This window comes from Micropterus salmoides, unplaced genomic scaffold, assembly GCF_014851395.1.
Source record: "Micropterus salmoides isolate LMB-PRFRI ecotype aquatic unplaced genomic scaffold, ASM1485139v1 Ms_hic_scaffold_18, whole genome shotgun sequence".
NCBI lineage: Eukaryota > Metazoa > Chordata > Actinopteri > Centrarchiformes > Centrarchidae > Micropterus > Micropterus salmoides.
In genome coordinates, this window is record NW_024040928.1 from 26,218,680 (window position 1) to 26,246,667 (window position 27,988).

General features: G+C 39.7%; 3 protein-coding genes across 5 annotated transcripts; 2 read left to right on the forward strand and 1 right to left on the reverse strand.

Moving 5' to 3' along the window:
* Positions 1-397: 397 nt before the first annotated feature.
* LOC119908695 (transcription factor E2F6-like) lies at positions 398-13,984 on the reverse strand. 3 transcript variants are annotated; one of them, XM_038726531.1, is made up of 11 exons: positions 13,694-13,984; positions 12,348-12,656; positions 11,976-12,016; positions 11,746-11,795; positions 11,065-11,251; positions 10,567-10,722; positions 9,779-9,893; positions 9,343-9,490; positions 6,523-6,616; positions 5,939-6,065; positions 4,733-4,871 (listed from the first exon to the last, which is right to left on the reverse strand). In XM_038726531.1, the coding sequence occupies exons 1-11, from the start codon at positions 13,820-13,822 to the stop codon at positions 4,869-4,871; spliced, it is 1,359 nt and encodes a 452-aa protein (XP_038582459.1). In that variant the 5' UTR covers positions 13,823-13,984; the 3' UTR covers positions 4,733-4,868. The 3 variants fall into 3 exon arrangements, with proteins under 3 accessions (XP_038582461.1, XP_038582458.1, XP_038582459.1); XM_038726533.1 differs by lacking the exons at positions 4,733-4,871; positions 5,939-6,065; positions 6,523-6,616 and adding an exon at positions 398-986 and having other exon boundaries at positions 13,694-13,982; XM_038726530.1 differs by lacking the exons at positions 9,779-9,893; positions 10,567-10,722; positions 11,065-11,251; ... (2 more) ...; positions 12,348-12,656; positions 13,694-13,984 and adding an exon at positions 1,790-4,551 and having other exon boundaries at positions 4,707-4,871; positions 9,343-9,389.
* Positions 13,985-16,016: 2,032 nt separating this feature from the next.
* Positions 16,017-23,406, forward strand: LOC119908696 (RNA polymerase-associated protein LEO1-like). Its single transcript, XM_038726534.1, has 11 exons — positions 16,017-16,304; positions 17,103-17,423; positions 17,776-17,816; positions 18,028-18,077; positions 18,929-19,115; positions 19,842-19,997; positions 20,479-20,593; positions 20,872-21,019; positions 21,869-21,962; positions 22,588-22,752; positions 22,907-23,406. The coding sequence occupies exons 1-11, from the start codon at positions 16,182-16,184 to the stop codon at positions 23,370-23,372; spliced, it is 1,866 nt and encodes a 621-aa protein (XP_038582462.1). The 5' UTR covers positions 16,017-16,181; the 3' UTR covers positions 23,373-23,406.
* Positions 23,407-23,494: 88 nt separating this feature from the next.
* Positions 23,495-24,688, forward strand: LOC119909493 (piggyBac transposable element-derived protein 4-like). Its single transcript, XM_038727740.1, has one exon. It carries the CDS (start codon positions 23,495-23,497, stop codon positions 24,686-24,688), a length of 1,194 nt encoding a protein of 397 aa, XP_038583668.1.
* Positions 24,689-27,988: the final 3,300 nt, after the last annotated feature.

Here is a 27,988-nt window from a genome sequence, read left to right on the forward strand (position 1 = left end):
TTCTGTGTGTGTGTGTGTGTGTGTGTGTCTCTTTGGGTTGGCACATACAGGATAAGCAGCAGATATTTTATTAAGTATTTTATTCATTCGCATGATTGCCGTAACTATTTAGTTCAAAAACACCAAAGTACGAGGAGACAGAACCAGACGTGAGTTTTATTTTGCACCGTAGAAGCTAGCGGAAGGCACTATGAGACGGGAGGCTCCAGGCTGCAGCCATACAGTCTTGGACCAAAGGGCATGGAAATATCCAACACATTCTCATCTCAATGCGTCATAATATACCTGAGAACCAGGTAATAGGTCAGGACTCTGTGCAGGCTAGTAAAGTTCTCCACACCAAACTCTCTCAAGGGTACCTCAGCAGGGTCTGAGATGATCTCACTCACTCGCCAAACCAATCACAAGTTTTTTTATTATTCCTGCTGCTTCAGGTGAATAAAGAGAGAACCTTAAGGCTGTGGGTTGGTGACAGGAAATAAGATAATTTTCTAATTTCATTACAGTTCTCTTTTTTATTGATTAAAGCATCTTTGAGGTTTTCACCGTTAAGTAAAAAAACACAAAGTATAAAAAAAGTTAAATATACAGAAAACGTGCTATAAATCAGTCAAATGTCATCATCCTCACCAGACCTTTCTGAGACTGACAAACATCACAAGTTCCAACAAAAAAGCCCTCTGCAAAGGTGCAAATTAAGTTGATCCACAAATAGTGTTTTTCAGTTTGGATTTGATGATTTAGGTGTCTGTTTCAGTTATTTAAACACTGTCCCACGTTTACTCAGTTGAAACCTCTAGTGTTCCAGCCTGAATGGTAATTTACCAGACACTTTGTGTACAATTCGACCTTTCTGGTACCTGGAGAATCTATTCAGGCTCCTGTAATGTTTCCAAGCTTGTGTCTGAATCTGAGGACAGCTGGTGCCTCCTGGTGGTCAGCTGGTGGCTATGCGCTCTGCACAGTGCTCTGTGGACTCCGGGACTCTGCAACAACAATAGCACCACCACCATGAAACAAACAGTATTAAACACTTAGCAGCTTAGTTTAGCCTATCACAGAAGTATTTGTATCAGTGTTTATGTGTTTGCAATAAGAAAGAAGGAACTGCAGTACACAAACGCAAAAAGATGCTTGAGGTAATTTAGAGCAACTTTGACCCATAATTTGTATTTGATCCCAAATGTGAAGCACTTTGTAACTGTTTTTAAAAACACTATATAAAGGTTTTTTGTTAAATAAATTTCTGTAGTTATTTTGTGTTATTTCATTATTTAATTCTATTCTTTATTCAAGAGGTGACTTCTGGCTGAACGGGTAGTTTTGGGATACGTGCTGCTCTGGCCAAAAATCAAGCAGCTTAGGATGTTCACCTTGGCAGAGAAGGGGGACACTAAATGAAATCACACAGAGTGGTGGCACCCCATCTGAAATAGCAACAACTGAGCCTGAGGTGACCACCAGCAGCTGCAAGAAACCAGCGCCGCTTTTGAATGCTGACCTTGATGCAAGGCCCGACAAGAGGAACGATATTTGCAGCACAAGCCCACAATGCTGAATGAAAGAGATATCGGACAAAATATTTTCCTCTCATCAAAATTCTTTGTGTGCTTGCATCCAGTGCGAGTTGTGAGTCGGCTTTGTTGAAAGTAGTCAGACCTGCATCAGCACTGCAAGTGTAAATGCCTTGTTCTCCCTGACCAACAACACGTGAACATGAAGATGGTAGCAGTACTGCGGTGAAAGCAGGCAGACATCTCTACGCACCGCTTCATTAGAGAAAGAGACCCACACACAGAGCTGAAAAACATCTTTTGCACAGTATATTTCGCATTTAATATTTGATGACAATTTATTTTCCTGCACATTGGTTCCTACTTCCTAGTTCAAGGCTTCAAGTATACATGTTCAAATACAGTTAGGATATGCTATATAATAGCAAATGACTAGCAACTGAATGCACACTGCAGTGACCGAATAGCTGAAAGAGAAGATGGGCGCTGATGTTTCTGTTCTGTAGGCACCTAAAAGTGGTGCTCTACAAGAGCTATTATTGGTTATTAGTTATAAAATATCCATACAAGTTTATATTATTTTTACTCCATAGGCCTCTGACTCAGACACCTACTCAAATATTAGTATACCTCTGCAAGATCTATACAAATAATCATATTAGAGATAACACTTGTGGGGTTTCAGCAGAGGTAAGCATAAGTATAGATGCTACTGAGTTGGAGTAAATGAAGATGGAACACTGCATAAATGAAAGATTTCAAACTGTACATTTTTAGAGAGAATATCCCCTTCAGAATTATGGAATTACAGCCCAAAACCTCTTATAAACCACAGCACAACATCTGAACATTACCTGACTGATTCTAATAAAGTGAAGCAGAACAGACGTTAGTGAGGTTTTTAGCAAAGGCGTGTTTGGGCGGAATCTCCAAACTGGAAATCTGAGGATCGTTTGTGCCGTTTGAAATTTCTCAGGGACTAAACTCTAAAATTCTTTTAAACTCACTTATATCACAAAAGGTTTTTTTTACACGCAATGCAACATGTGTTTACGTATTTTCAAATATGTCAACATATCCAAACATTTGGATTTTAGGTCCATGGATGGAAAATTTAGGGAAAAAAAAAAGAAAAGTACTTTCAATGAATAAAGTGTCCTCTGCTCCACCCATGGCCAACAAAAGAAATAAAAGGGGTTCAACTGCTCTCATTTAATCTGATTTCTTGTGCCACTCCATGAAGCAGTTCCTTTTAGAAGTGAAGCACAGAGAGACCCGGCACGCCGTGCAGTACACAGGTGTCTTCATCCTTTTGATGCCAGCCGATTGACATCGCTTGCAGTACCTCCTGGCTTGGGTACCATCGTCTCCATGATATGCAGGCATGCAGGAGGTTGCTGGTGGTGTTGGAGGTGGTTCTGAAGCTTTGGCAAACTTCAGCATTTCTGAAGCGAGTGTCTCCCTGAAGAGCTTCTGGTTGAAAAGCCTTTTCATGTTGGGATGGTTCTTCCTTTTGTATAGTTCCTTATGAAGAAGGAAGCTGTTGACCACAGCGATGTCCATAAAATAGTAAAAGAAGGTCTTATACCATTTCAGAGTTTTATGGTGCACAGTGTAGTAGCCAGTCAAAGCGTCGGACAAATCCACGCCACCCATGCTCTGATTGTACTTTAAAACAGCATCGGGAACGGGCACATCTTTGGTCTGCCACACGCCAGCCTTTCTCACTCTCCTCTTCACAGTCTGTCCGCTAAATGCTTCATGCACAGTGGAGCACATCGTCACTTCACGCGCGTCCATCCATTTTACAAACAGAAGTTTGTTTTGACGTATCCACCGCATATCTCCCCTTTCAGCTTTCTTTGGCAGGTCATTCTTTGTGGTCTTCGGAAAGCCAACCCGATTTTTTCTGATTGTCCCACATACACCAATGTTTTGTCTGGACAATTCCTCAAAGACGTCAACACTGGAATAGAAATTGTTGACAAACAGTGTGTAGCCGCGACCGAGGACTGGGAATTGCAAAAGGTCCATTACTGAAGTGTAGCTCAAACCCTTGCCTGAATTGTTCCTACTCTTCCCATCATAGATTAAAAAATTCCACGTGTAGGACGTTAAGGAGTCCGCAAGGACAAATAATTTGTACCTCCACTTTCTGGGCTTTGCCTCCATGTACTGCTTCCTACTTATGCGAGACCTAGTAGCCACCATCCTTTCATCTATGGAAATGTTCCGATAAGGCTGGAAGTGTACTTTGCAGGCATTCACTATCTCAGTGTACAAGGGTTTGATCTTGAAGAGTCGGTCGTACTCTGCAGTGTTCTTCTTGCGGTCGTTATCTTCGTCTTCTGCCGGGTCGCTCAGGTGCAGGGACCATAGGATGCTTTCAAAGCGATCCCGTGACATTGTATCTCCAGGGAATCGGAAGTTGTATGGCCATTCCTTTCTCCAAAAGTCAGATCTGGTATGCACTTTTACAAGCCCAGAGTAGATGATAATGGACAGGAAAATATAGAAATCTTTCACTGTCAGAGGTTTCCAAAGAAACTTGAATCCAGCCAGCTTTCTCTTGGCAGCATTAATGTTTGTGTTGGTGATGATGGTGCGGACAACAGAGGTGCTAAAAAACAGCTGGAAAAGTGAAAGAGGAGACCATGAGTTGGTGGTATCAAAGGTGGGGCCAGGCTTCCTGGTGGGCGTGAACCTGAGTGGATCCGGTTGTTTATCTGTCTCTTCTCCGTTATGCCACCGATCTTCGTCCCAGTCTTCATCCTCTCTCAATCTCGAAGTGGCAGACTCACTGAGACGGCGTTTCTTTGGGGATGGTGACCTTGCTGATGGCCCCGGTGTGTATTCTTCAACCTCAACATCATCATCCATATCCTCCTCATCTTCCTCCTCCTCATCATCATCCATATCCATGTACTCCTCCTCCTCCTCATCTTCCTCCTCCTCATCATCATCCATATCCATGTACTCCTCCTCCTCCTCCTCCTCTTCTTCTTCCTCCTCTTCTTCTTCTTCTTCCTCCTCTTCACTTTGGAAACAAGACAGAGGAGTAAAAAAAAAAGTCAGAATTGACCAGAAATAGTATATTATTATTATTGCATGTTACTGTCATTGACTTGCATGGTGAATGGCCTAATAAACTCTTGTCGTCATCCAGTAAACTTGTGTATAAAGATTACATACTCTGGCTGAGGGGGGATGGAGTCCGACACAGGAAATGGAGACTGTGGCTGAGGAACAGGTGCAGACATCTGTTGAGTAGAGCAGCCTTGCTGTGACTGAGAGGTGGGAGAGGTGATGGATGTTGATGGCTCTGTCCTGTAACCTTCGTCACCATCCATGTCTTCACTTTGGAAACAAGACAGGAGGGAGAAAAAAGTCAGGATTGAAACACAAACATATTCCTTCATTGGCATGTAGATTGGAACATGTGACTCAAAACATCAAAGTCACAATATGGACTATAGTTTCGTCTTTTGTTTCTTTCCTTCAGTTATTACTTGACCCTTTGCTACTGTTGCTAAGTCCAACAAACTGTTGGACCTCTCGGATTTATCACGGCGCTGCCACGGTCTATAACTGAATTCCCTGGAGAAATATTGTCTACTTTTTGGAAAAAAGAAAAAAGCGATCTCAGAAAGGTTTGCATTCCACATTTAAAGGTTGTATTCAGGCTGTAAATTGATGTGAAATAAACAGACTGGAGCTAAATCCTACTGATCACAGAGTAAAAGTGAACCACCACATCACCTGACAATTGAGATAAAGGACAGCGATATTAAGGATTAACTATTACCATCATTAAAAAGCAATAACAGTAGGGTTATATAACGTTATACTCAGTAGTAATTTAAGTTAGGTAGCATTAGCTAACTAACATTACATTTGGTACAATCCAAAGCCTAAAGTTACATTTTTCTGGATTTGTTTTAGGTTTCGGAAAAAGGGAATAATTCGTACTACTTCTCTTTTCAACCTCTTTGGGTAGCGACTGTAATTATTACAAGTGCCTTAGGAACAGCGTTTGATTAATCTTGGAAAAATGCAGCGAAAAAAAAAATCTACAAAACGACTCCTTTTGTATTAGAGTCAATGGAGCGCAGTGTCGGGACGTCAGTTAGAACAATCCTACAGTGCACTGTGATTGGCCAGCTGTGTATTCGGGGCGTGGCTTAGCAAAGGGTCAATTGTGTGATATATTTTGATTGAAATGGATCGGTGTAAACATATAATATTTTTGTAGACTGCAAACTAAAATAAACTATTCATTCATTCTATAGTGATTCACAATGAGGTAAAAAAAAAACGACCAGAAATAGTAAAGTATTATTGTATAGCTTGCTTTGAGAATTGCCTAAATTTAGACTATAAATGTTTGTTGTCATCCAGTAAACTTGTATATAAAGATTACATACTCTGGCTGAGGGGGGGTGGAGTCTGTCACAGGAAGGGGGAGACTGTGGCTGAGAGGTGGGAGAAGCAATGGATGTTGATGGACGTGGTCTGTAATCATCTTCACCATCCTCCTCCTCCTCATCTTCACTTTGGAAACAAGACGGAGGAAGAGTATTTAAACACTCAGGTATCCATGTCACTGGGCTATAGTTTGGAAATTGTGACATAAAACATAACAGCAAGAAAATATGGAACACAGTTTTTTAGAGTGAGCTAATAATTGGGAGCAAAAATTGTAGCACGTTATCGTCAGCGACTTGGCTTGTTAATGGTCATAATTTTGCCATCTAAACTTCTGTAGTCATTCAATACATATTTCAGAGCAGTAATAGAATGAATAGAAATTCCAGTGACAGACCAAAGTTACACATGATGATAAAACATGGTCTTATAACGCTATGCTCTCTCTCTCTCTCGCTCTCTGTTGGTGCCATCTTAGCATTGCTAATGCTAATAGCCTAGGTAACACAAGCTCAAATTTCCACTGTTCTGAACTTTAGACAGCAAATATATAAGAAATCAAAACAATATAAACATTACATACTCTTCCATTGTTTGATCTAGGACGAGGTAATCCACTCTGTTGTCCTCCACGTCACACTCCGGTTGAATCAGGTCCTCATTGTCCGACTCTGAATCTATGGGAATTTTAGCACTGCCGCTTTTAGCATTTCCAGAATTTCACAGAGAATAATTAATTTCTTCAGTCTCAGGTTCAGTTTTGGGAAATAACTAGGGGTGTGACGATACACTTAGCTCACGAAGACGAAACGATGTTGGGTTCACGAGAGCGACACAGGAAGAGATTTTAACAATACTTTTAAGAAAGCTTCAATGACAACATACAGTGGGGCCAAAAAGTATTTAGTCAGCCACTGATTGTGAAAGTTCCTACTTAGAAAGATAAGAGGTCTGTAATTTTCATCATAGGTACACTTCAACTATGAGACAAATGAGAAAAAAAAAATCCAGGAAATCACATTGTAGGATTTTTAGAGAATTTATTTGTAAATTATGGTGGAAAATAAGTATTAGGTCACCCACAAACAACCAAGATTTCTGGCTCTCACAGACCTGTAACTTCTTCTTTAAGAAGCTCTTCTGTCCTCCACTCGTTACCTGTATTAATGGCAACTGTTTGAACTCGTTATCTGTATAAACGACCCCTGTCCACAGCCTCAAACAGTCAGACTCCAAACTCAATGGCCAAGACCAAAGAGCTGTCGAAGGACACCAGGAAGAAAATTGTAGACCTGCACCAGGCTGGGAAGAGTGAATCTACAATAGGCAAGCAGGTTGGTGTGAATAAATCAACTGTGGGAGCAATTGTAAGAAAATGGAAGACATGCAAGACCATTGATAATCTCCCTCGATCTGGGGCTCCACGCAAGATCTAGTCCCGTGGGGTCAAAATGATGAGGTGATGAGGAAAACAGATCCGTGTTACGGGAAGAATGAACGGGGCCATGTATCGTGAGATTTTAAGCCAAAACCTCCTTCCATCAGTGAGAGCCTTGAAGATGGAACGTGGCTGGATCTTCCAGCATGACAATGATCCCAAACGCACCGCTCGGGCAACGAAGGAGCGGCTCCGTTAAAAAGCATTTCAAGGTCCTGGAGTGGCCTAGCCGGTCTCCAGACCTCAACCCCATAGAAAAGTTGTGGAGGGAGTTGAAAGTCTGTGTTGACCAGCGACAGCCCCAAAACATCACTGCTCTAGAGGAGATCTGCATGGAGGAATGGGCCAAAATACCAGCTACAGTGTGTGCAAACCTGGTGAAGAAGTATTGAGTTGAACTTTTGTTATTGACCAAATACTTATTTTCCACCATAATTTACAAATTCTTTAAAAATCCTACAATGTGATTTCCTGGATTTTATTATTTTTTTTCCTCATTTTGTGTCTCATAGTTGAAGTGTACCTACGATGAAAATTACAGACCTCATCTTTCTAAGTAGGAGAACTTGCACAATCAGTGGCTGACTAAATACTTTTTGGCCCTACTGTATATATGGGGTGGAGGTCTTGCGATCATCCCCCAGAAGAATTAAACTTAATTTTCTGCATTCTGGTGATTTTTTGCCTTTCCTTTATCCATTTACAGAGGAAATGTGTTTATTTATATTAAGTGAAACACAATTCAGGTTGCAGGTAACAATTTAAAGTGTAAAATTATAACAGAATATAATGCAGTAAGGCCTTCAGGCATTCTGTGTTGCTTTCTGATTTTTAATTTTTTCTTTTTCCCTGGAGATCAACTTTTCTCATTAATATCATCCCTGCTGAGTCAACACACATGCAGGCACAATTTAGTCTTCCCTCCTCTTTGTGTCTTTGTTTGAGGAAGCCATTTCTATCTACATGCACAACACGTGCTCACCCTATTTCTACAGTAGCCTAAAAGGATAAATGGCTCTAGAGCCCATCTCGTCATTACGTTGAAAGAAAGAAAATGTAAAAAGATGAAGGAGTAGTAGTAGCAGTAGTTATCTGGTTTGTTAGAAGTAAGAAGAGAAGTGAAATTTAGACAAATAGAGGACCACACATTATTTATCACAAGAGCCGACCGAGCGTGTAGGTCACCGTAGCTTCTCCTGCGCTTGGAAAGGGAGGGGTGTACTGTGGCTGTTGGATACAATTCACAATCCTCACCACTAGATGCCACTAAAACCTACACACTGAACCTTTATCTGAGGTGCTGAAGAGCTATTAAAGTACAGTAAAGTCCCAAATGGAGTAAGTTTGTGTTTTTTTTATATTGTAAAACTCCAAAATCAGCTACAATACCGTTCGTCACAAATGTCTAGACTCACAGTGCGAGTGGGGGTTCACTTAATTCCTTTCGCGGTGTACGTTGGTGTCACGTCAGCTGGGTGGAGTTGATTCACGCATGAAAAAAAACATCAATGCGTGTTGTGAGAGCGTGTGAAAAGAGTCAACTGCGAAAGTCTCACACTCTGTGCATGAGAGTTGGCAGCTCTGATATTGCGAGACAATTTTCAGCTCGATGAGAAATATCGTCACGTTTTAATATCACGAGATCTCGTAGCACGAGTCACATCCCTACTCAGTACATATATTCTGCTCACAATTCTGTCAAAACCAAGTTTAATGGAATAATACAGCCTTTTGGGAAATAAGCTTATTCGTTGCTTTACAGTTATGTTGGAGTGATTTATACATTAAATTTGATCTGAAGAGCTCATCATTACACGTGATTCACAATACTGAGATATCTGATTGTCTAACAGGGTGATTTTAATTGTTTTGGAAAAAATGATATCTTCCACTCTCAATATTAATCAGCTTCAATCTATAAATATTCAGCCTTTATCCCCCAGTGTCACTTTGTTTTGTTGTTACCTTCATAGAGCGAACGCGTCTTTATCCGGCTTTTCTCCAGCGTTAAGAAGCAGCCGCTGTTCTCTCCCGTTACGTCTCCTGTCCCTATATCACACGCCAGCACCTTGATGGGACCCAACCCCCCCTTTATATGGATCTGGATGCTGTCCTGCATCAACACACACACACAGCAGCTTTTTATGTTGTCTACCTCCTAATGTACAGCTGAAGGAGAAAATCTGCATGAAATTAGATTCTCCTCATTCTAATCTTGTTAAAAACGATGTATCCATGTATGTATTATAAATACATTTTCTAGAAATGCAAGTAGAAAATTATCTTTATCATTACAAAGTAGCAAATTTTAAATTTAATCAGAGACAAAAACATTTTTAAAATGCATTATTCCAGTTTATCCTCTTGAATAATGGACCGAACAGATGAAAACTTTGTTTACCTCTTTTGGTGCAGGAACCTCCAATGTGGTATCTGCCGGAGCTTTGACTACGATCACCGTCTGCTCCTGGAAGGCGCTGAACCGGCTGACGTCCTCGTAGGTCAAGTAGGCAAGCGTGCAGGAAAGGTTAAAGAAAACCTAAACTGTTCAGACATGACGTCCTGGTCTCTGGTATTGCTGCTTGCAGCTTTCGGGAGAACTTCACACTCGACACTCAACTTCCTTGGGTCCTCAGCAATACACAGGAAATGCATACATAGAGTCCTTCAATTTTAGTTAGATACTAGCTCTGAATGATGACTTGGCCACTTGAAGGCAGTGAATCAAGTTGTAAACACAGCGGTTTAGAACATTAATGGCTGTGTGATGTGTTATTTTGAGGGGACAGCAAATTTACACAATTATTTACAAATTATACAAGCTGTACACTCACTACTTTACATTGTAGCACAGTGTCATTTCTTCAGTCTTGTTACATGAAAAGATATAATCAAATATTTACAAACATGTGAGAGTTTGCTCACTTTTGTGAGATTCTGTACACAAAGTCCTTCCATTATAGTTAGATTTAACCGAGCTCTAACTGATGACTCAACAACTTGACATCACCTTTTATAGTTGACAAACTTGATAGCAACCAGTTGCCTGTTTATCCATCCAGAAATTACAGATCAATCAATTAGGTGTTCTGACCTTTCCAATGACATCAATCTAAACTGTCCTGAATTGTAAAACCCAGTAGAAACGCAAGGAACTACTACTGAGCTGGGTCTGATGTGAAAGGATATGCAGCGTTTTCCTTGTCGTCAGTCATCTCGAAGAGCTGCTGCGTACAGCTTTTGATGAGGTCGTCCAGCATGTCCTCCCCAAGCTTCAGGTTCTCCAACTCTGTCTCCAACTTTTGTTTGTTTGTCTGCAGAAAGCTGGAGATCGGAGCCTTTCCCCTGGACAGACAGAGAACAGGTTTACTTGAGAAATCAGAAAATCCTAAATATGAGAAGCTCAAATCATCAAATGTTTTGACTTGAATTATTTACAATTAATTTAATCGACAGCAGATAATTACAGAAAGAATACGGAACTGCCAATGACACACATTCATGTTAAAAACTAATAACATCCAATATATCAGCTTCATAAATCCAGTCAGGCTCAAACATTAAACAAACAAGGACTACTACAGAACTAAAAGGACAAATACGTTTATAAAACAGCAAACTTGCACAGTAAATAATTATAAAACCTGAAGACGCTCTTGCATCATATCTTTTTATCTGTTCACTCACGTCCATTTGTACATGTTGGCCGACTTCTTCTTGATGAGGAGCATGCCTTCCAGGATGTTGGTGATGTCATAGACTCGTCGCCTGCGGGTCTTCAGGCTCGTGGTCACATGATTTAGGTCCAGCAAGCAGCCTGGAGCCGCTTGCATCAACCCCAGGAAACTCAGCGTCAGCACCCCCAGGGACGCACCTGAAAGTGAAATGTTGGATCTTTATTATGGCAAAGTCTGCCATTGCTGCACTGGACCATATGTGGTATTCACACAACACACGGCATGTACTGTATATTAGGATGAGCTTTATTTAATACTTTTACAATTTCAAGGAATTTGCTTTGGTATTTTCCTCCATTTCTACAACATCAGATCCTTATTAAGCTACTGCTAATGCAAACCCAACAGTAAATGTTTGCGTTAAAAACAAGTATGAGCCAGTATAGTTGTATATACTGTATGTGATTGTTTTTTTTAACTCTGAAATATCAATACAAGTATGCAGCATTTCCTACCACAGCTAGTTCCCATTTTCTGTCATTTTGGGCATTTTTTGACAGCTCATAGTTTTTGAATATTGTAGATTTATTAATATTGCTGTTCTGTTCAACAACCTGATTTGTTAGTACAAATACTTCTTACAGCAAAAATACTGAAAAAAATGATTAAATTAAATGACTCGAGCACTCACCCTGTCTGTGGACTCCCTTGGTTTGGATCATCTCTCTCTGCAGGCTGACGCTGGAAAGAGACATGAAAATATTTTATAAGTTTAACAATTCATTACTGTCATGTGCATGTAAAATACAGTGAACGCCAACATCTGCAGGAACCACATCTGTGTCCTGTTCCCAGGAGGGAATTACATTTTTATTTTAATTGATGGTGCAAAAAAAAACAGAAGCAGAGAGGTTTTGTTACCCAGTCTTCTTGGCCCCTGACGTCTTCTTGGCTCCTGAATCCTGGAATTCAGAAAGTGAAAAGAGCAGGTTGAAACTGTGTAAAGTTCAATTATTTACCAACATTTCTTTTGTCACTTTTGTAAAAATGTGATCAAACATTTTTGGAGTTGTTGAAGTTTGTTATGATTTGATATTTTGATAAATGAACGATGTTTTACTTAACTTAATATGAATATATATTCAATAAGACAAGAAAATCACAACCTCTGTATCCGCAGATAATCAATATGAAGTGACTTTTATTGGGCCCAGGACAAGAAACCTGACTGGGACCTCCTTTGTGAGATCTGTTTAACAAACTGTTAATCACACAGGGAAAATGTGATTTGACCTGCTGTGGTGGATCATCTGCTTCCACATTAACAGGATCGCCACCTTCCAACGCATCGTCGTCATCATCAGCCTCACCGTTGTCATCATCATCACCGCCTGTGCCCCCCTTATCCTCTTCCTCAGACGATTCAGCTCCCCAGGGGTTAATCATGCCCAGAGAACCCTCCAGGCAGGGGGGCATGATGGGAATGGCACCACTTTTGACCCCATCGGTGGAAATGTCCTCCGGCAGGAAGTGGTCTTCGCAGATTAAACGCTGCTCAGTCAAGTCCTGCTTATCCGTCTCTCTCAGCGCTGCCAGCCATACCTGAAAAAGACATCAGTGTTACTGTTTGGTCTGCTGTTTTCTTTTACACTGGATATATATTTAATTGTATTTTGGTTTGTCAGATTTCTGCAGACAGGAAAAAGAACTGATGCCAAACTCAAGGCTCTAAATCTTCCCTGGTGTAAAAAAAACAAACAACAATAAACGCCACAGTCATGTTTGTCCACCGCCTGCAGCCCCAGAAATCTGATGCATGTGAAGTTATGAAAAATCCCAAGTTTGCATCACTTATATAAACTCTTCTCATGTGCCTGGTTAACACCATTTAACTCTGGACATATATTGATGCATCACATTAATTCAAGTTGCATGTTTGGATTCATGAGTTTTTGCTTTTGTGCAAGAACTGAAGAAGTCTCTTGGATGAGGGACAAATGTCTTCTAGTTATTCTTTAACCAAGTCCAGTTGCCCTTGACCTCAACCTTCATTGGATGCTTTTGTACAGTTTTTGTGAATTTCAAACTAACATCACATTACTATAGTCAGACAGTTTTGAGCAGAGACTCTTTTAAAAACTCTCCTTGTTGGTGTATTCAAGGATGGTCCGACATCCCAGACTTAGTTGATAGAAAAACATTTTTGATTTAAGGAATGGCCAAATTGAACTGATCCTTCTCACATCATTTAACCTTAAACTATATATTCTTTGTGTTTGAGCTGCACTGATATGTTCCCAAAACAGCCCCTGCTGGTAACTTAAGCAGATTATAACATAGTTAACTTTGACCAAATCAAAGTGCAGTTGAATGTTGACTGTGATGTTGCTGTAAATAGTTAACAAATCTAACAAATTTTGATTTGAGTATTTTTTAAAATTGGTAGCCTGGTTATTTCACGTGTTGGTTAGCTAATGGTCAGCGGCCAAAACATGGCGTGCACGGTCCTTTAACTACACAGGTAGGGTAGCTGATAAGAGTCTGTTAGCCGGTAGAAAGATAAATAAAATACTCTTAAAGTAGTTTAACGCTACCTAGATAGCCGTGTTTTACTTTTGGTTAAATTGTTTTGACCGTACCTTGACCTGCGCTGGGTCTTTCGGGAAGCTGAAGAACCTCTTCGGTGGTCGGTTGAGGACCCCCCGGTTAAAGTTAACGTTCACTAACGTTACGCGGTTCGGACACCCGGAGACAACACACTTCACCATGATGAACCGACACTCCTCACATAAATCTGAGGGGGGGAACGAGCCAAAGGCACAAACGAGCCCCGTTCATAACAGTCTAGATTCAGAAACAAACACCACGATACAACTTGTCCTGTTTTATTTACATCGTGTTTCTCAGATGGTTTTCAGACCGGAGGGGGTGTGTTCTTCTCGACCCGGAAATAAAACAACAGGCTCGTTGGCGGCCACGCCCCGAATACGCAGCTGGCCAATCACAGCGCAGTATAGAACTCTCTCTAACTTTTTTTTGTTGTTGTTGTTAAAAGTACATTTTTTTTGTTTTTATTGAAAATTATTCCATATACAAAAAAACATGGCTTTGAGTTTTCACCATATTACAAAAAGGATCAAGTGCATATCAAAAGACAGGAAAAAACAAAACAAAAAAATGAAGATAAAATAAAATAAAAGTTCTTGAGATGAAAGACATAACGCTTCAGAAAAAATACAAAAATAAATTATCAGTAGTTTCATTGTCACCACAAAATCACTCCAAGTCGCTGGATGGATATACACCTTGTAGAATTTTAAAATGGATTTGGGTTTGTAGTTGGTTACGCCTCTGAGCAACTATGGGTTAAGTGTCTTGCTCAGGGACACATTGGTGGATGTGTCATAGTGGGGAATTGAACACCAAAGGCATGTGTCTTATCCACTGCCTCACCACCACCCCTTTAACGTCTTGAACCCGGTCCTGTTCCCACTCCTAAATGCCTCCAACATAAGCAGTGAACCAGGATTGTCATTGTTGTAACTCACCTTGGTGCATGATGGTACACATCTGTTCTCACAGAAGCTGAAGTAGGATGTCACAGCATCTGTAAACTCAGTCTGTTGGTAGCAGCCATCCCAGTCAGTGCAGTCCACACACGCCTGAAGGTCCTCCTGTTTGGATTTCATAGTTATTACCATTGGTGTACACACACACACATTTATGCATAAATTTAAGTGTTAATAATGAGGCAGGGCATCAAGATTGTGTGCATAAAGTGATAAATTGATCAGACAGCTGCAGCTGATTCTGAGCGCTGCTCCTCGGTTCCTCACAAACAGGAGCGTCAGTAGCGTGTGGAAGAACCATTTACAGCCAAGAGGAGTCTGTTGCCCATTCTTCAACCAGCATGATCCCACAGCAGTTCTTCCACAGGCTGCTGATGAGCCTGTTTGTTAAATTAATAAATTGTTAAATTGCCAATATGTCTTGTTTATTCAGACTTCAATCATCCAACCCACCAAATAGCACCAAACAAAAGTCAACAGCAAAGTTTGTCATTTTCAGAGAAGAGTTGGCAAGTTTTTTCAAGAGCGCTAACCCACATACTCAGCTCTGCTGCTCATCCCACAAATGCATGTTCCTCAAAAGGAAAATAATCAGGCTTTCCAGTGGTAAAAGATTTATTACCATGAAGCAATTTTTACAACAAAGAAATAGCCTTATCTAGCAAACACAAATTTTTTTGTGCATGGTTGATACAGACTATATAGCCTATATATATTTTACATTAAGGGGAGACTTAAGAGAAGTTATGCGATTGTTTAGAGAGAAGGATTTTTTTAAAGCTTTTGGTTAAAGTAGTAAAATACTAGGTTAGTATGTTCAGGGCAAGACCCTGCCCCCTCAAATGAGAGATGCACCTTGCCCCTTTATGGTTGATTGTTTGTAAGTTAGATGTTATTTAGAGACTGGACAGCCCCTTTAGCCAACTAGAAACCTCACTTTTAGAAAGTCTGAGGTAAAAGGTTTGAGGTTATTAGCTTATATATGCTCACATAGCTAGACTTTCTGCTAACAAAGCAACTAGCAACATCACTGTAAGAAATAAATGATAGGAAAGCTAATAACATAAGGCAAGGCATGTCTGTTTCTAAACAACGAGTCTATCACACATGCTTTTAATCAGCTACTTATAGCTTATTTTAATTTGCACCAAGTGATTTTACACCATCTTACCCCAGTGGAGTTTAAATATAAAAACTGAAGCTTATTTATTTTACTTTGTAATTTGTCACCCTAAGCATAGCCATATTTTAAGTGTCGATAAACAGAGCTTGAGTTTAGGGGTGGTGTCTCACACCAAACTACACCTAATGCCTTAAGACACAAAATGGACGCTAGAGGGCGAAAAGAATTGGCGCCAACGAGCCTGTTGTTTTATTTCCGGGTCGAGAAGAACACACCCCCTCCGGTCTGAAAACCATCTGAGAAACACGACGTAAACAAACAGGACAAGTTGTATCGTGGTGTTTGTTTCTGAGTCCAGACGGTTACTAATGGGGCTCGGATGTGGCTTAAGCCCAGTATTCCCCCTCAGATTTATGTGAGGAGTGTCGGTTCATCATGGTGAAGTGTGTTGTCTCCGGGTGTCCGAACCGCGTGGTGAACGTTAACTTGAACCGGGGGGTCCTCAACCGACCACCGAAGAGGTTCTTCAGCTTCCCGAAAGACCCAGCGCAGGTCAAGGTACGGACAAAACAATTTAACCAAAAGTAAAACACGGCTATCTAGGTAGCGTTAAACTACTTTAAGAGTATTTTATTTATCTTTCTACCGGCTAACGGACTCTTATCAGCTATCTTACCTGTGTAGTTAAAGGACCGTGCACGCCATGTTTTGGCCGCTGACCGTTACCTAACCAACACGTGAAATAACCAGGCTACCAATTTTAAAAAATACTATCAAAATTTGTTAGATTTGTTAACTATTTACAGCAACATCACAGTCAACATTCAACTGCACTTTGATTTGGTCAAAGTTAACTATGTTATAATCTGCTTAAGTTACCAGCAGGGGCTGTTTTTGGAACATATCAGTGCAACTCAAACACAAAGAATATATAGTTTAAGGTTAAAAGATGTGAGAAGGATCAGTTCAATTTGGCCATTTCTTAAATCAAAAAATGTTTTAATTACAGTAATGTGATGTTAGTTTGAAATTAATAATAAACAACAGGCAACGAGGTGTTAATGTGATGCATCAATAAATGTCCACAGTTAAATGGTGTTAACCAGGTACATGAGAAGAGTTTATATAAGTGAGGCAAACGTGGGATTTTTCATAACTTCATATGCATCAGATTTCTGGGGCTGCAGGCAATAGAAAAACAGGCTAGTGTTTATTGTTGAGGGGTTTTTTTCCACCAGGGAAGCTTTACAGACTTTGGCTTTAGATACAAATAAGACAAACGAAGAGCTGTAAAAATATATATCTAGTGTAAAAGAAGACAGCAGACCGAACCGTAACATTGATGTCTTTGTCCAGGTATGGTTGGTGGCGCTGAGGGAGACAGACAAGCAGGACTCGACAAAGTGGCATTTAATCTGCGAAGACCACTTCCTGCCAGAGGACATCTCCATCGATGGGGTCAAAAGTGGCGCCATTCCGATCATGCCCCCCTGCCCGGACATGATGAACCCTCAGGGAGCCGAATCGTCTGAGGAAGAGGATCAGGGGGCCACCAGCGGTGATGATGATGACAGCCACTACGATGATGATTTAGATGACAGCGACTACAATGTTTATGATGACGACGACGACCATGACCATGCATTAGAAGGTGGAGATGATGATCCACCACAGCAGGTCAGGAGACACTTATTCTATCGCATTTTCCCTGTGTGATGCACAGTATGTTAAACATCTCTGTATATTCTTATTTATAAGACCCATAAAGTAGGGGCCAGACAATTCAAAATGATTATCTGCGGATACAGAGGTTGTGATTTTCTTGTCTTATTGAATATCTATTCATATAAAGTTGAGTTAAAAAAATTGCTAAATTTCAATTTATCAAAATATCAAATCACAACAACAAAAAACTTCAACAACTCCAAAAATCGATGATAAAATTCTGACCTAAGTGACAAAAGAAATTTTGGTAAATAATTGAACTTAACACAGTTGCAACCTGCTGTTTTCACTTTCTGAATTCCAGGATGCAGGGGCCAAAAAGACTACAGGGGCCAAGCGGACTGGGTAACAAAATCTCTCTGCTTCTGTTTTTCCTGTTAAAATAAAAATGACTTTCTGTTAGATTTCTTTTTATTGATCTGTTCCCCTGCTGTGATTCCCTCCTGGGAGCAGGATACAGATGTGGTTCCTGGCATTCACTATATTTTACATGAGCATGACAGAAATGATACGTTAAACTTCAAGTCCAGTAAAATATTTTCATGTCTCTTTCCAGTATCAGCCTGCAGAGAGAGACGATCCAAACCAAGGGAGTCCGCAGACAGGGTGAGTGCTCATTAAATTTAATCATTTTATAGGATTTTCGCTGTAACGTGTTTGTTCTAACAAATCTGGTTATTGAACCTCAAAAGCTTTTATTTACAACAGAAGTGTCTGTGTTAAAGTACAGGTCCCAGAAGTTTGAGGCAAACACAGACATACAAAATCACAATTGTCTTGTTTTTGTCAGTGACAAATACATTTAGAATCCTGTGACACAGTCTTTTACTTATTTGACAATATATAAAAATATCGCCGCAAATGTTATGATGATAAAAACATTTAATACCATTCGATATCGATAACTATCGCGATTAAATGTCACATTTAAAGGCAGATTTTTGCTCCTGAGTGAAAATTTTAGAAACCAGAAGGTTAACTGTGGTTTTAAACTATTCTGTATGGTCAGAACGTGACAAACACTTGATGCTAAACAGTGGATCAATTCACAAATTTGAGGTACAACATTCAAAACAATTGATAAAATCTTAAAAAAATATATTTGATTAGTAAATCTTTTTTTCAGTCCCATTTCCTCAACAACGTAAATATCTTAATCAAAGTATTAAATGCTAATTTGTTGAATTTGAGTAAAATCAAACATGTATTGACAATCTGTTGAAAATATCTTATATTGTTATTGTGGAAAATTATATTGCGACAACTATCATTATTGTTTTATTGCCCCTCCCTAATAACAAGACAACAATTCTTGACATAATTGAAGTTTGAATTACAAAATTATTCCTAACTGTTTTTAAAGTAAACCTTATAGAGATGGAGAGGTTGTTGTTTTTAAAAAAAAAAAAAAAAGCTGTATCTTCCATCTCTAACTCTGGGCGTCGTGTTGCATTCAGAGGTCTCCCTAGGGCTGCTGACGCGGCGTTTCCTGGGCTTTATGCAAGCGGCTCCAGGCTGCTTGCTGGACCTCAATCATGTGACCACGAGCCTGAAGACCCGCAGGCGACGAGTCTATGACATCACCAACATCCTGGAAGGCATGCTCCTCATCGAGAAGAAGTCGGCCAACATGTACAAATGGACGTGAGTGAACAGATAAAAAGATATGATGCAAGAGCGTCTTTAGGTTTTATAATTAATTACTTGCTTTTTTTAAATTTGCTGTTTTATTAACTTATACTTTAGTTGTGTAGTGATCCTTTTTGGAATCGGAAATTAATTGAACCTGAGTGATATGGGATTTTTGAAGCAGGGTGTTATCTCTTTTTAACAATCTTCGGCATTTCTACACAATACAACAATACTATCGTAGGGATTGTTTGATAAATGGATTCATAGATTCAATTCAAGTCAAAACATTTGGTGATTTCAGCTTTTCTAGGATTTTCTGCTTCCTCTGTTTAAGAATTTGTAAAAGAATATCTTGGGGCCTGTTTTTGCTGTTAGTCACACAAAACAAATTATTTAAGCTTTTGATTAAGTTTAGGCGTAATAATTAATTGTAAAAGTAATAAAAAGATGAATCAATTAATTCCAGAAAAGGAATCTTAGATTCCTTTGAGTTTTCAACAACATCTCAGGGTTTCATCAGCAGATGTAGTTTGCTGTGGTCATGAACATCTATGTTCATGTTTTCATCAAGTGACTGTAGTGTGAAATCTCTGGGGAAAAAGCTAGTAAGAGGACTTTAAATTGAGATAATGTTTTCAATCTGTATTTCCCACGGTCAAGTATAAAAATCAACTCTCAAATAAAAATGTTGTGTGTTGCCTGTAAGCTCTGAAGTAAACCTGTTCTCCGTCTGTCCAGGGGAAAGGCTCCGATCTCCAGCTTTCTGCAGACAAACAAACAAAAGTTGGAGACAGAGTTGGAGAACCTGAAGCTTGGGGAGGACATGCTGGACGACCTCATCAAAAGCTGTACGCAGCAGTTCTGCGAGATGAATGAGGACAAGGAAAACGCTGCATATCCTTTCACATCAGACCCAGCTCAGTAGTAGTTCCTTGTGTTTCTACTGTCAAATCAGGACATTTTGGATAGATTCAAATGAAAAGGTGCTGTTTCCTGCTGCGACAGGACGCTAGAATACTACTAAACAGCAGACAGAACATAAATCCAAATTAAGTGGCCTGGATGGATAAACAGGCAACTGGTTGCTATCAAGTTTGTCAAATGTAAAAGGTGATGTCAAGTTGTTGAGTCATCAGTTAGAGCTCGGTAAAATTTTTACTAAAATTGAAGGACTCTATGCATTTCCTTCATTTTTTTTTTCATTGATCTGATTGACTTCACACTTGCTTGGCTGTATTGCTGAGGACCCAAGGAAGTTGAGTGTCGAGTGTGAAGTTATTTAGCCGAGTGGTTCTCCTGAAAGCTGCAAGCAGCAATACCAGAGACCAGGAAGTCATGTCTGAACAGTTTAGGTTTTCTTTAACCTTTCCTGCACGCTTGCCTACTTGACCTACGAGGACGTCAGCCGGTTCAGCGCCTTCCAGGAGCAGACGGTGATCATAGTCAAAGCTCTTGCAGATACCACATTGGAGGTTCCTGCACCAAAAGAGGTAAACGTAAAGTTTTGATCTGTTCAGTCTATTATTCAAGAGGATAAACTGGAAAAACTTTGCCCCGTATGCCTTTTAAAGTTGGTTGCATTCCTAGAAAATGTATTTATCAGACAGTAGTAATACATACATAGATATATTGTTTTTAACAAGATTAGAATGAGGACGTCAGTAAAATTACTATAATAATCTAATTTCATGCAGATTTATTCCTATAGCTGTACATTTAGGAGGTAGACAGATTTAAAGTGTGTGTGTGTGTGTGTGTGTTGGAGCAGGACAGCATCCAGATCCATATAAAGGGGGTTTTGAGTCCCATCAAGGTGCTGGCATGTGATACAGAAACAGGAGACGTGACAGGAGAGAACAGCGGCTGCTTCTTAACGCTGGAGACAAGCTGGATAAAGACACGTTCGCTATATTCAGGTATCAACAAAACAAAGTGACACTGGGGGATAAATATTTATAGACTGAAGCAAATTCATGTTTATATTCAGAGTGGATTTTTCCCTAAACAATTAAAATCACCCTGTTAAACAATCATAGATATCTCAGTATTGTGAATCACGTCTTCAGATCAGATTTAATGTATAAATCACTGTAAAGCTGTGAATGTCGGCATGTAAGGACCCGCGGTTATGTAGATAGAAATGGCTCATTCTAAGATAATAAAAACATAACTGTTCATTATATTAGGTTTGTATACAACACTGATAGTATAGTTATGGATATTTACATTTACATTTATTCATTTAGCTGATGCTTTTATCCAAAGCGACTTACAATTGCCATACATGTCAGAGGTCGCACACCTCTGGAGCAACTAGGGGTTAAGTGTCTTGCTCAGGGACACAATGGGTCACAGTGGGGGATTGAACCCGGGTCTCTCACACCAAAGGCTGGCTTATCCATCGCCACCCCTATTATATTGCATCTCTGTCAATAGATCCTCAGAAATATCACACACTGAACCTTTAAAGTCCAGGAGTTTATTACTGAATTAAAATGTATTCATTTATTATTGAGGTTAAACGGTTGAAGTTTCTTCCTCAAACAAAGTCACAAAGAGGAGGAAAGAATAAATCAGGCCTGCATGTGTGTTGACTCAGCAGGGATGATATTAAATGAGAAGAGAAAAAATATCAGAAAGCAACATATCAGAAAGCAACACAGAATGCCAGAGAGCCTGACCGCATTATATTCTGACTGAAGAAATGAATTATTCTCTGTGACATTCTGGAAATGTTAAATGTGTTTGTGCTAAAATTCCCATAGATTCAGAGTTGGACAACAAGGACCTGATTCAACCGGAGTGTGACGTGGAGGACAACAGAGTGGATTACCTCGTCATGGGTCAAACAGTGAAAAAGTATGTAATGTTTTTTATATATATATACACATTATTGTTATTGATTCCTTATATATTATATAAACCACTGTTCCTTTTTTCAGTTTTGGTTTTAAAACAGAAAAACAAAAAACGATTTTTAAATTTTTTGTGTTCTGGTTTTAAGAACGGAGCTCACTCACTATAAAGGGTGGCCGATTATACATAAATCTGATGTCAAAACAAAGAAAAGTAATGTGTAATTCCATCATTCTATGCAGAGTACATGCATGGTTATTTATTAACATGTTGTTTTAGATTTTTTTTATTAATTAATGAAATGGAAAAATACAGTGGGTTATGCTGTAGATTTCACAAGGTGACTGCTACTTAAGGGAGAGTAATGTACAGTTTGTCAGATGTGTCTTCAATATAACAATATAGATTAGTTATGAGATTTAATTTATGATGACATATCAGCCACATGAGTGCAGGTATCGCCCAATGCCAATTATCTCAATATGCCAGATATCGAGCGCCCGTCTATTACTAGTCTATATATTGTTGCTTTTATGTTTTGAATCACAATTTCTAAACAATAGGCCAATGAAGGAATACGTTTTGTTTCAATCCTGACTTTTTTCTCCCTCCTGTCTTGTTTCCAAAGTGAAGACATGGATGGTGACGAAGGTTACAGGACAGAGCCATCAACATCCATCACCTCTCCCACCTCTCAGTCACAGCAAGGCTGCTCTACTCAACAGATGTCTGCACCTGTTCCTCAGCCACAGTCTCCATTTCCTGTGTCGGACTCCATCCCCCCTCAGCCAGAGTATGTAATCTTTATACACAAGTTTACTGGATGACGACAAGAGTTTATTAGGCCATTCACCATGCAAGTCAATGACAGTAACATGCAATAATAATAATATACTATTTCTGGTCAATTCTGACTTTTTTTTTACTCCTCTGTCTTGTTTCCAAAGTGAAGAGGAGGAAGAGGAAGAAGAAGAAGAGGAGGAAGAAGAAGAAGAGAAGGAGGAGGAGGAGGAGTACATGGATATGGATGATGATGATGAGGAGGAGGAAGATGAGGAGGATACGGATGATTATGTTGAGGATGAAGAATACACACCGGGGCCATCAACAAGGTCACCATCCCCAAAGAAGCGCCGTCTCAGTGAGTCTGCCACTTCGAGATTGAGAGAGGAGGAAGACTGGGACGAAGATCGGTGGCATAACGGAGAAGAGACAGATAAACAACCGGATCCACTCAGGTTCACGCCCACCAGGAAGCCTGGCCCCACCTTTGATACCACCAACTCATGGTCTCCCTTTCACTTTTCCAGCTGTTTTTTAGCACCTCTGTTGTCCGGACCATCATCACAAACACAAACATTAATGCTGCCAAGAGAAAGCTGGCTGGATTCAAGTTTCTTTGGAAACCTCTGACAGTGAAAGATTTCTATATTTTCCTGTCCATTATCATCTACTCTGGGCTTGTAAAAGTGCATACCAGATCGGACTTTTGGAGAAAGGAATGGCCATACAACTTCCGATTCCCTGGAGATACAATGTCACGGGATCGCTTTGAAAGCATCCTATGGTCCCTGCACCTGAGCGACCCGGCAGAAGACGAAGAGAACGACCGCAAGAAGAACACTGCAGAGTATGACCGACTCTTCAAGATCAAACCCTTGTACACTGAGATAGTGAATGCCTGCAAAGTACACTTCCAGCCTTATCGGAACATTTCCATAGATGAAAGGATGGTGGCTACTAGGTCTCGCATAAGTAGGAAGCAGTACATGGAGGCAAAGCCCAGAAAGTGGAGGTACAAATTATTTGTCCTTGCGGACTCCTTAACGTCCTACACGTGGAATTTTTTAATCTATGATGGGAAGAGTAGGAACAATTCAGGCAAGGGTTTGAGCTACACTTCAGTAATGGACCTTTTGCAATTCCCAGTCCTCGGTCGCGGCTACACACTGTTTGTCAACAATTTCTATTCCAGTGTTGACGTCTTTGAGGAATTGTCCAGACAAAACATTGGTGTATGTGGGAAAATCAGAAAAAATCAGGTTGGCTTTCCGAAGACCACAAAGAATGACCTGCCAAAGAAAGCTGAAAGGGGAGATATGCGGTGGATACGTCAAAACAAACTTCTGTTTGTAAAATGGATGGACGCGCGTGAAGTGACGATGTGCTCCACTGTGCATGAAGCATTTAGCGGACAGACTGTGAAGAGGAGAGTGAGAAAGGCTGGCGTGTGGCAGACCAAAGATGTGCCCGTTCCCGATGCTGTTTTAAAGTACAATCAGAGCATGGGTGGCGTGGATTTGTCCGACGCTTTGACTGGCTACTACACTGTGCACCATAAAACTCTGAAATGGTATAAGACCTTCTTTTACTATTTTATGGACATCGCTGTGGTCAACAGCTTCCTTCTTCATAAGGAACTATACAAAAGGAAGAACCATCCCAACATGAAAAGGCTTTTCAACCAGAAGCTCTTCAGGGAGACACTCGCTTCAGAAATGCTGAAGTTTGCCAAAGCCTCAGAACCACCTCCAACACCACCAGCAACCTCCTGCATGCCTGCATATCATGGAGACGATGGTACCCAAGCCAGGAGGTACTGCAAGCGATGTCACGAGGCTGGCATCAAAAAGATGAAGACACCTGTGTACTGCACAGCGTGCCTGGTCTCTCTGTGCTTCACTTCTAAAAGGAACTGCTTCATGGAGTGGCACAAGAAATCAGATTAAATGAGAGCAGTTGAACCCCTTTTATTTCTTTTGTTGGCCATGGGTGGAGCAGAGGACACTTTATTCATTGAAAATACTTTTTTTTTTCCTAAAGCTCCATCCATGGACCTGAAATCCAAATGTTTGGATATGTTGACATATTTGAAAATACATAAACACATGTTGCATTGTGTGTAAAAACCTTTTGTGATATAAGTGAGTTTAAAAGAATTTTAGAGTTTAGTCCCTGAGAAATTTCAAACGGCACAGACAGTATCCAGATGGCCAGTTTAGGAATTCTGCCTGAACACACCTTTACTAAAAACCTCACTAACTTCTGCTCTGCTTCACTTTATTAGCATCGGTGTTTGCACAGGTAATGTTCAGATGTTATGCTGTGGTTTTGGGCTGTAATTCCATAATTCTGAAGGGGATATTCCTCTAAAAATGTACAGTTTGAAATCTTTCATTTATGCAGTGTTCCATCTTCATTTACTCCAACTCAGTAGCATCTATACTTATGCTTACCTCTGCTGAAACCCCACAAGTGTTATCTCTAATATGATACTAAGATTATTCATATAGACCTTGCAGAGGTATACTAATTTTTGAGTAGGTTGCTACCATCTTCATGTTTACGCTGACTCACAACTCGAGCTGGCTGCAAGCACACAAAGTATTTTTCATTTGGGCTTGTGCTACAAATATCGTTCCACTTGTCGGGCCTTGCATCAAGGTCAGCATCCAAAAGCGGCACTTGTCTCTTCCTGCTGTTGCTATTTCAGATGGGGCTTCTCTGCCAAGGTGAACATCCCAAGCCGCTTGAATTTTCACCAGAGCAGCACACCTAGCTTTTTGCAGTGTCTTTTAAACTACACGTTCAGCCAGAAGTTCCGTAAACCTATTGAATAAACATAGAAATAAATGATCAAATAACACTAAATGACTATAGAAAATGGTGAATAAATTAGGATTAGAATATAATTTTATTTATACGGCACAACACGGTCACTAAGTGCTAGAAGCCTGGAAACATTACAGAAGCCTGAATAAATTCTCCTGCTACCTGGATGGTGTAGTGGTGCACAAAGTGTCTGGTAAAATGCCATTCAGGATTGAAACACTAGAGGTTTCAACTGAGTAAACATGTAGGACAGGGTTTAAATAACTCAGCTGACTTGTTTACATCGGCTGAAACAGACACCCGAACCATCAAATCCAACTGAAAAAGGAGGGAACGCAATACGTTGATCAACTCGTGATGTTGGTCCGTCTCAGAAAAGTCTGGTCTGTCAGCTGACCTCTCCTGAAACCATGTAAACAATGAAGGTGAGGATGACGACATTTGACCGGGACGTGCGCAGCTTGGTTTTTAAATGAGAGACGAGAGAAGAGTGAATGTGTCTCTGCTGCAGCGTTCCTGGAGGTTTTGTATCATGACCTGATTTACAGCGTGTTTTCTGTATATTTCACTTTTGTTATACTTTGTGTGTTTTTTTTACTTTTCCTATGTAAAAATGTTTTCATCTCTGTTTGAACTTTCTAACGGTGAAAACCTCAAAGATTCTGTAATCAATAAAAAAAGAAAAAGAAAAAAGAACACTAAAGAAATTAGGAAGTGATCGTTTTTCACCAACCCACAGCCTTAAGGTTGCCTCTTTATTCACCTGAAGCAGCAGGAATAATGGAAACCTGTGATTGGTTTGGCGAGTGAGTGAGATCATCTCAGACCCTGCTGAGGTACCCTTGAGCAAAACATTGAATCCCCACCAGCTTGTAGGGCTGCTAGAATTGCTAGCTAGTCAACTGAGTAGGTTAAGCCTAGTAGATTATTTTACATGATTTCATCTTCAAAATGACAGATAAAAAACAAGTGTATATCCGTACTAAAGGGTAAAGGAGTTCTATAAGAATTGATTTCTGAAAGTTGCCCATCTGCAATATTCATTTGAGACTTTAGTTTGCAGTACTGTTGAATTTTATTGCATTACACAGAGACATGTTTCTAATTTTAGCCTACTGTTTCTATAGGGTTTTTGATTTTTTTTTTTATATATATCAAAGTAGTTGAAAGTTCAAATTTAAATCAAAACAGTCAAATGATACCTTGAAAAAATTTTAAAGTACACAACATTACTTAAATGTATTGTTTAAATTACAGATGCATTAATAATTGAATAAAAATGCTTTAGTTTTTTTATTTTGTTGAAATGATTGTTGAAAAAATGTTTTACCATAGAGAAAGGCATTTCTTAGTATTAAGAAATTTTGATTTTAACCATGAGACAGACAAGAAAACTAAGGTAAATAGTGGCAAAACTGATGGACCAGTGTGTGAATCCCCAAGCTGCTCTTGAACCTGTTGCCAGCAGTTTAGACATTAATGGCTGTGTGATGTGTTATTTTATGTGGACAGCAAATCAGGTAAAATATCAACAAATCCAATGTCGTGTGTAGTATATTATATTATAAAATGTGTCTGTTCTTCCCCCATTAGTCCATATTGCTTATGAGTTTCTTTCTCAAAACTTTCTTATGTTTAAACCTTTTCTGACAACTCTAAAAGCCTACGCTAAAATATCACTTGTTTATATTGCTCAACAATCAAAATTGCGTGTTTTTCAAAAATATCAGCATTTTAAGCTTCACAGCAGCTTTCAATTCAAAACAAGAACAGGTCGTAAGCAGTGTTGCAACACAAGATTTATTCAGAGCAAGAGATGCCAACACCAGCATGATAAAAATTGTACAAACTTCACAGTTCAAATTAAAACATCACGTAGCAACTCGTGACCTTAAACATAGAGCAAAAATACCAACAAAACCCATGCCATGTGGTAAGAAAAACAGTTGTTGAAAGTTTGCGAGTTACAGAGAAAAAGGGGTAAAAGTAGAGAAAATGAATGCTTTATAAAAACCCCTTATCAATGCACTGCTGAAAAGAAACTAACATTTTCATAAACGAATGATTTCACAAATATTCATATGGATTTCTTTTGCATTCTAGCATGTCACATGTTAGTGTTGAGATTCTCTATGTAAATAGTTACAGTTTAGCTTTTACATCTGATATTACAATATCTAGTCTATTGACTCTTTAAGTGGCAGAATTGTGCTTTAACTCCCATTTCCTTTGTTATCAGTTAGAATAACTGACTAAATAAAAAATACAAGCTGTCAGTCTATCTAATGCAGTAGTTACTGGCAGGAAGCTGCAGACACAAAGCTTTGGAAAGAGATGTGAAGTCAGGGAATGAGGCTTTGCAGTAAAAGTCCAAAGAAGAAACTACTGTAAAAGGAAAACTCCTCCTCTTAGCAGTT